This window comes from Lissotriton helveticus, chromosome 10 (genome assembly GCF_964261635.1).
Source record: "Lissotriton helveticus chromosome 10, aLisHel1.1, whole genome shotgun sequence".
NCBI lineage: Eukaryota > Metazoa > Chordata > Amphibia > Caudata > Salamandridae > Lissotriton > Lissotriton helveticus.
Window position 1 is genome coordinate 928,618,444 of NC_136071.1, and position 7,564 is coordinate 928,626,007.

Sequence of the window (7,564 nt, forward strand, 5' to 3'; positions counted from 1 at the left end):
GATCTAAGCGCCGCATTTGACACGGTAAACCATAGAATCTTATTGCAGCGTCTTCTGAATGTAGGAGTATCAGGCAGAGCACTAAACTTGGCTTCAATCTTTTCTGAGTGACAGAACTTTTCAAGTTTTTGAAGAGGACACCACCTCCTCTAGCAAACCCCTAGGATGCGGGGTTCCACAGGGCTCATCCCTGAGCCCGACGTTGTTTAACGTTTACATGAGACCGCTGGCTGAGATCGTCCATTCATTTGGTATCAAGATCATCACCTATGCGGACGATACTCAGCTGGTGGTCTCCCTTGTGCAGGGAGACAGCTCACTAGTAAAGGCTGACCTGGCAGGCTGTCTAGAGGAAGTGAAAAACTGGATGACCACGTCATGTCTCAAGCTCAACGGAGACAAAACAGAGCTTATGCTTCTGGGCCGCTCTGTTCCATCTACAATTAGCTCTATGTGGCCCTCCTGTCTAGGCCCGCCACCAGCCCCTAAGGATACCATAAAGAGTCTTGGAATCTGGCTAGACAGGTCCATGACGTTTGATAACCAGGCAACCAGGCTATCTGCCACCTGTTTTGGTCTTCTTAGACTCCTCAAGAAGATCCTCCCCCTGCTACCCTTTGAAGCCAAACAAATCGTGATTCAAGGCCTGATCCAATCTCGCCTCAATTTTGGCAAAGCTCTGTACTTAGGAGCTCCGGAATATACCTTGCAGAAACTCCAGCTAATCCAAAACTGTGCCGCGCGCACACTTCTTCAGCTCCCCCGCAGGCTCTCTACTGAGTCACAACAACAGCTGTAGCTTGCCTTAGGAGCACTTGCACTTTAACACTGATCAGCTGTGAGAAAGTGAACAGAGACACTAAACCAGCAATAACTGAGTCAAAACCAGGAGGTCAGAAAGCAAAAAGAAAGAGGAAACATGTCATAAGATGCCAGGTCTAACAGTGAGGAAGTCTAATAGGAAAGGAGAGAGTTTTAGCCTTAGTATGGCTATCTCACTAAGCCACATTTGAGGTCCACATGGACAGGGCCACAACATGAACAAATTGAACTCAAGCTTCACTGCCAGCTTGGATAGCTGTTTTTCACTGCACCGTAGGTCCTCACACTCCAGTGTTCCATAAGGACAAAGAAGCTGTCTGCAGAATAATTCAGAGACTGCACTTTAGGATATACAAAGCCCTGGAAAAATACCTTTTTATGCTGGTCATATATGACATACAGTAAATAAAACTGAAGTTTTTGTTTGAGACTGTCAACTCCTCCTAAAATTGCGTTTGGAGAGGGACGATGATCTTTTTTTCATGAAGGCTTCCATGAATGTGGAGTAAAATACATGTTTTGGTTATTTTAGCCAACATATCTCTCATTGAGATCAGTCTGTAAATGCCTGAGAGATTATGTTCTTTAAGAAAAATGGGTAGCCCCTCAACTCCCTTTCAAGAGGGTGGGTTGTCACCAGTATACCACATGGCATCGAATGGAGTACAAAATATAGCGACCCACATATCCAATTGATCTTCACACAAAACTTCTGAAATGTTGTCAAGTCTTAATGCCTTCCCTGCATTTTGAGTGGTGAACACCATATTAACGTTAATTCTATTTTGTGTAAGCAATCAACATTGCTACGGATCATATGGATGGAATTATTAGCGTTCCAGACCCGATATGACCTGCATACAGGTTGGACTAATGACTAACCATTTGAATTCAGTCACAGTTGAAGTCACACTAATGCCTGATCCTCCCACACCCCAGGTTACAAGCCTTTTGAATTGTGATTAGCTGCTTAAGTTCTCCCATGCTCTGCCCTCTACTTCTCTTTTCTCTATTAAGTTTCTTATACCAAGTCCAGTAGTTCTGAAAATTATTAAGAATAGGTCTGTCTTGGCTGCTTGCCCGTTAAGTTTATGCAGTGCCTTCTTCTGCACACAAAGCTCCTCAACAAAGCAACCATAACAGCTCAGAGAAGTAACACAATTGAGGATTATTATTAAATGTAGAGGAGTACGTTGTTATGATTACTGTTACTTTTTGGTTAAAATGACCAGGGAGGAGATCACTACCAGGTAGTCACTGACTGTGGATTGACTCCTGACTAAAAACAGCCTTGAAGCAACCTACCCCTTCAAATATATTGCTATTATAATCCAGACCCTTGCCCTTCACTGTGATTTTCTTCATATTTTTGTAAAGTGTTCTGTTTTTCATGATACCATATAAGTGAAAGGTTACATAAATGATAGATGCTGTATTGTTAGGTGGAACCATCCAGCCATTTTTCTCCATAAGCAACATGGATTTTGCAAAGGCTGATATTTGTTTTTAGTTGTAATCTATGGGGCAGATTTACAAGCCCCTTGCGCCACCGGTGCGTCACTTTTTGTGACGTACCGGCGGCGCATTTTACTGCTCCATATTTACAAGGACAGGAAAATCCACCTTGTGTGACTTTTCCTGTCATTTTAAATATGGCCCCTTTGCACGGGTGTCCCTTCCTGCACATAAACACTCATTGAAACAATGACGTTTTTCAACTTCTATGTGTGCTAATGCAACACACATAGAAGTTGAAAAACGGCATTTCAGATTGTTTTTGTGCAAGAAGGAAACCCTTCCTGAACAAAAACAATCTCCCCATGATGCAGGCCTCCTTGCACCATGGTGCAAGGATGCCTGCACTGGCACATGGCAGCAGTTTGTGCACCACCGCAGGGGGAAGCACGGAGATGCGGCATATTGTTATAAATATGTTGCATCCCTGTGCTTTGAATGTGACTCAGTGCAGCGCAGCCAAATGGCTTGCGGCACGCACTGAGTCACCTTCTTGTAAATCTGCTCCTATGTTTTTGTTTGGCGCCACACTGAGTTTAGGAATAGAGGTGAATCTTGATGTAAAATGGTGAACCACAAATAGCGATTGATGCACCATTTTAGGGAGAAACTGCTTTTTCTCATGTGTTATTCTCTGAAATTATGAATAGTTTCCAAAATGCTGAAATGAGGGTACATTGTCTGTTAATTCGGGTAAATTCAGAGCATACAGTTTATTTAAGTAAAATGGCATACTTACATAAAATAAAAAATAATCACACAACAACTTACAGTATTCAATTTACCTTTTCAGATATTAACCAGCATCCAGGATTGAGCAAACATGCTGCATATAATCTAAAACATCAAATCTAAGAGTAACAGTCAGAATTTTTTTTAAAAAGTAGCCTATAGCAATACAGACTCTATGTAGCAATAATATTTGCAAATATAGAAAGGCTGTCATACAAATAGTCAAGCTTTCTTGCTTCCATAGCGGAATATAGTTAATTTGTGCCTGCAATTGCAAAAAGCATTAAATGTATCATGGATCGTGTTGAACATTTGTCTAAAGGACACAAATTAATAATGGGAAAGGTCCAACGTTAGGATATGCTTAAAGATGGTGGTGTATACTAACCCTAAATCTCATTTTTATTGGTTAGGAACCAAGTCGAAGTAAAGTTCCATGCTCTAAGGGCATGTATGTGTGCCACATGGCACCTTGAAAAAATCCAAAAAGTGCTTTGTTAAAGGAAATCGCATATTACTTGAAGTTGGTGGTAATTTGCGATTCCTTAAGGCAATATTGCAATTTGCGATGCATCCAAGCATAGAATTTAGAGAATCGCAAATTGCGATTCTCTAAATGCTTGTGCAAAATAAGGAATCACAATTTTTGAGATTCCTTATTTTGTGAGTAGGTTTAAATTTACCTACATAGCACAAAGCTAAATTTAAGCGTTTGCGAACGCAATTTAGCTTGATATATATACATATGGCCTCTAATACTCTTTTAATCTCCTCACTTCTGTCTTCAATAGATGCCATCTTACACGTCACGCAGACTTCTTATTCTAGTCTACATCAGTAACAGAACAGAAAACTATCTGAGAACTGCTATTTCGTAGGCAGTCTGTGCAGTGAATGCAGTTCGTGTGGTTCTCCATGGACCATGTTTGGCTGCTAGGCAGAAACACACAATCTCACGAACCCCAAACATTTTCGCTCTGCAAGTGTTTTGGGGAAAAATGAGTTTCTTTCACAATTTTGCAAGTTAGAGAAATGTTTTGCCTAACTCAAAAACAAGTCCAAGGTATACTCCCCAAAACCTATGAGAGATTGTCATCAATACTCCAGATTCCACAATTCACTCATGCAGACTTTCCAGTAGGTGGAAAATTCACGTCAGTTAATGATCTAGGATTTTGGCACCAATGAATGCGACACAGATGCAGAAGAAAATATGATAGTGTAGCTTAGAACATAGAAAGCAAACGGAGCAGATGGTGTGCTGAAGTGGCAACAAGCAGAGGGCAGTGAGTGTTCAAAGGGGCAGGGAGCAGAGATGCCAGAGAAGGGTTAGAGCGAGCAGCTGGGCATGGAGCAAAGGGTGCTGTGTGCAAAGGGCGCAGAACTCACAGTGTCTGATAAGAAGTTGCAGAGTAGGGGGAAGCAGTGAGTGCTAAGAACAGACCAGGAGGGGGTGGTGCATGAAAAGAGGGAGCAGTGTGGCAGAAGAAGGGGCACAGAGCTACTGGGCAGAGATTGAGCAGAAGGGTCAGAATGTGAGCAAAAATGAGCAGAAGCAGAGATTTGGACATGTGCCCCACTTCATTCCAATTCTACCTGCAATTCTTCCCAATTTATATTCAAAATTTGGTTGTGTGGCCTGTGCCTCACCAATAATTTTGTGAGCCTGGATCGCATGTCATCATCTTCAGAACTCTTGCTCAAGCCCTCATACTCTGGCATCTGTATGGTGGTAACCCCCGGCTCCACGCCAAGACTCCACACTCACACCCCTTAGAGATATGCTACACCGCGGCATGCCTTATGCAGGACCCGAAGAAATATGATCACCTCACCCCATCCTAATGGAAGTCCATTGGCTCCCCATACTGGCTGGCGCCAGCTTCAAAACTAGCAGCATCATTTACAAAGACGTCACGATCAGCACACCCACGTATCTTGCAGACAAGCTCACCATCTCTGCTGGTCCCCGGCACAGCCACAGCCAGACCCCCATCCAGAAGCCTGAGAAGTGTAAAAAAACTAAAAACAAGATAGCAGGCGACTTTCATCTACGCACCCAGTGTGTGGAATAGCATAGCCGTATCCATCAGGATGGCCTCCACCCTGCTCCTGGAAAGACTTGAAGACTCACCTCTTTAAAGAACATTACATCACAGTGCCATTAACCACCCAGAACCAGCTACCACTCCTATCAGTCTTTGACGTTATGCTTGTCTTTGACCCTTTACAGAACTCTTCTGCTTTTTGGCTAGATTCACTCTATAGAAATACCATGGGACAGATTTACAAGCGTCTTGCGCCACTTTTGCGTCACTTTTAAAATGGGAAAATTGACGCAAAAGTCGCGCAAGGGGCTTGTAAATCTGCCCCCATATACATACATACATCAAGAGCTTTCATGTCAAGCTAGTTTAATATGTTCAAACGGCAGGACTAACACATTATCTAAACTCTTTTTTCTAATGTAATCAAAATGTTTTGACATTGACTTACCGAAAAAACATGTTTAATAAATGTTCTTATAACAATATGCATTGCCATGAACAAATGAGTATAAACTGAGCAGTACATACCATTCCACTTTGCACTGGGCATGCAGAGGTCCTGCAGCAGAGCAAGCTGCGAAGGGCAGACACAGAAGCATTATTACAGCCGCCTGCTCCATTTTAAAGTGCATTCTGAATGCAACTTGATCTACCCTCCTCACGGTCACTAAAACAATGTCTACAAGCAGAGGGGTCTAATATATGAATGCCCATCCCGCCTCAAAGTTATGCCCAAGTCACATGAGTTATCCAAGTATAATCTAATTAAATCTGGCTCGGTCATGTGCATCTCAGTAGCACAAAGGATCTTCACGAGCAACTAGCCAGCTTCATTTCTAGGTGGGAAGAAATTATCTCATTAACTATGCAGCAGCCCCATCTACTGCCAGTACATAGTCTTCCAACACTAGCAACGCTAGCATAAGTTACCTTAAACGCCTTTTCCGAACAAAACTGCATTTCTACTTTTCACACATTATCTTTTCAAATGATTTGTAAATGAACATACTAATTAATAATGAATGTGTGTTTTAATAAACTAAGGAACAGCTATGCACAAAAAAGGAGGGGATGAAGGAGCACGTGGCGTATAAAAAATGTAATCCTCAAAAGAGATGCAGTTTAGTCAGTAAAAGTTATCCGTTTTTGGTTAGCAAATAAAACAGTTGGCCAAAATATTTATTTATTGATTCTTTTATAATGATTACAACAATGCCACATTTTAACGACAACCAGTAGCCCCCGCTGAAATGATTGCATTTATAAATGAAAGTCTGACCTTCTGTTGATCTACGACGACCACATTGTTCTATCTAGAGTTACTTTTCTGTTTTTCAAGGGGTATGTGCGAAAACTAGTGGCAAATTACGTTTTTGTACATAAATAGTTGTATAACTAAGCGCCAACAGGAGGAAAGAGGCGAGGTGCTGGTATGAGTCTAGTCTTTCAAGAAACGTACTTACAGAAAACATTGTCATTAAGTTAAAATAAAACACATGGAAAAAGTCCGGCGAACCAGCCCTAAACCTGTAGGGAACTGAAACATATTGCCCCCTCCCAAAGAAGTATTTCCCCCTGACCATATGCTATTGCCTGCTTGGTGTATCATTCCACCTCCTGTGTAGTGCCTGCCTTTCGGTACATGAGGGTCTATTTTACCTTTCAAATGTACATGGAGTTGCCACATATTAAATTCTTTGTCTCATACATGCAAAACATACAGGAAGCATTTTTTGTTTTGTTTTCCACCGCTGTAGTATTTTTTAATTCATAGTGAGGACTTACATTGAAAGTCAGGCGTATTGGCTTTGCCAGCGCTTGTTAATATCAATGAAGCTTTATCAATACATTTCACTTGTGTGCATACGGCCTAGGGGACTTATTTATGAGAGTCCTGCATCACTTTTGCACTTTTGACGCAGGGCTCCCATAAAGATTTATGAAGCCACCCTGCGTGGCTTTGAAGGCCTCATAAATCATGAGTAAGGTCACACAACGCAAATCGCTGCATCACCTCACTCTGCACCCAGAAGGCGTTCCATGGGTGTTGTGGTGAGTTTTCTAATGCAACACCATGGAATGTGACACTACCCCAGATTTACAAAATGATGTAAACCTGGGGAAACGTCAAATCCGTATGCCTCCCGAGGTGAGGTATAACGTGAAGTATGTGTATCCCCTTTTCATGTATGCTGCTTTCTGCATTTCTGCAGCACTCGTAGAAAAAGGAAATGCCTTGTAGGGTTGTTTTTGTAAAGGGAGGTGCCCCTTCCTGTACAAAAACAATCCTGCCTGCACCATGAACCATGGTGCAAGGCTGCCTATGTTGGTGCTAGGGTGGCAAAACGGCACCCGTACCAGGCAGAAAGGACAGGAATGCACCATATTGCTTAAATACGGTGCATTCCTGCCCTTTCACTTTGGTGTAGGAATGATTGTTGGGATGG

General features: G+C 42.2%; 1 protein-coding gene across 1 annotated transcript in view; it reads right to left on the reverse strand.

Moving 5' to 3' along the window:
* The window catches only part of LOC144785549 (uncharacterized), a 135,758-nt gene extending 129,873 nt beyond the window's left edge, over positions 1 to 5,885 (reverse strand). Inside the window, exon 1 of the mRNA XM_078664395.1 lies at positions 5,646 to 5,885. Within this exon, the coding sequence (XP_078520521.1) occupies positions 5,646 to 5,749 (104 nt within the window). The 5' untranslated portion in view covers positions 5,750 to 5,885. The remainder of the gene's footprint in view (positions 1 to 5,645) is intronic.
* Between the last annotated feature and the right edge of the window lie 1,679 nt (positions 5,886 to 7,564).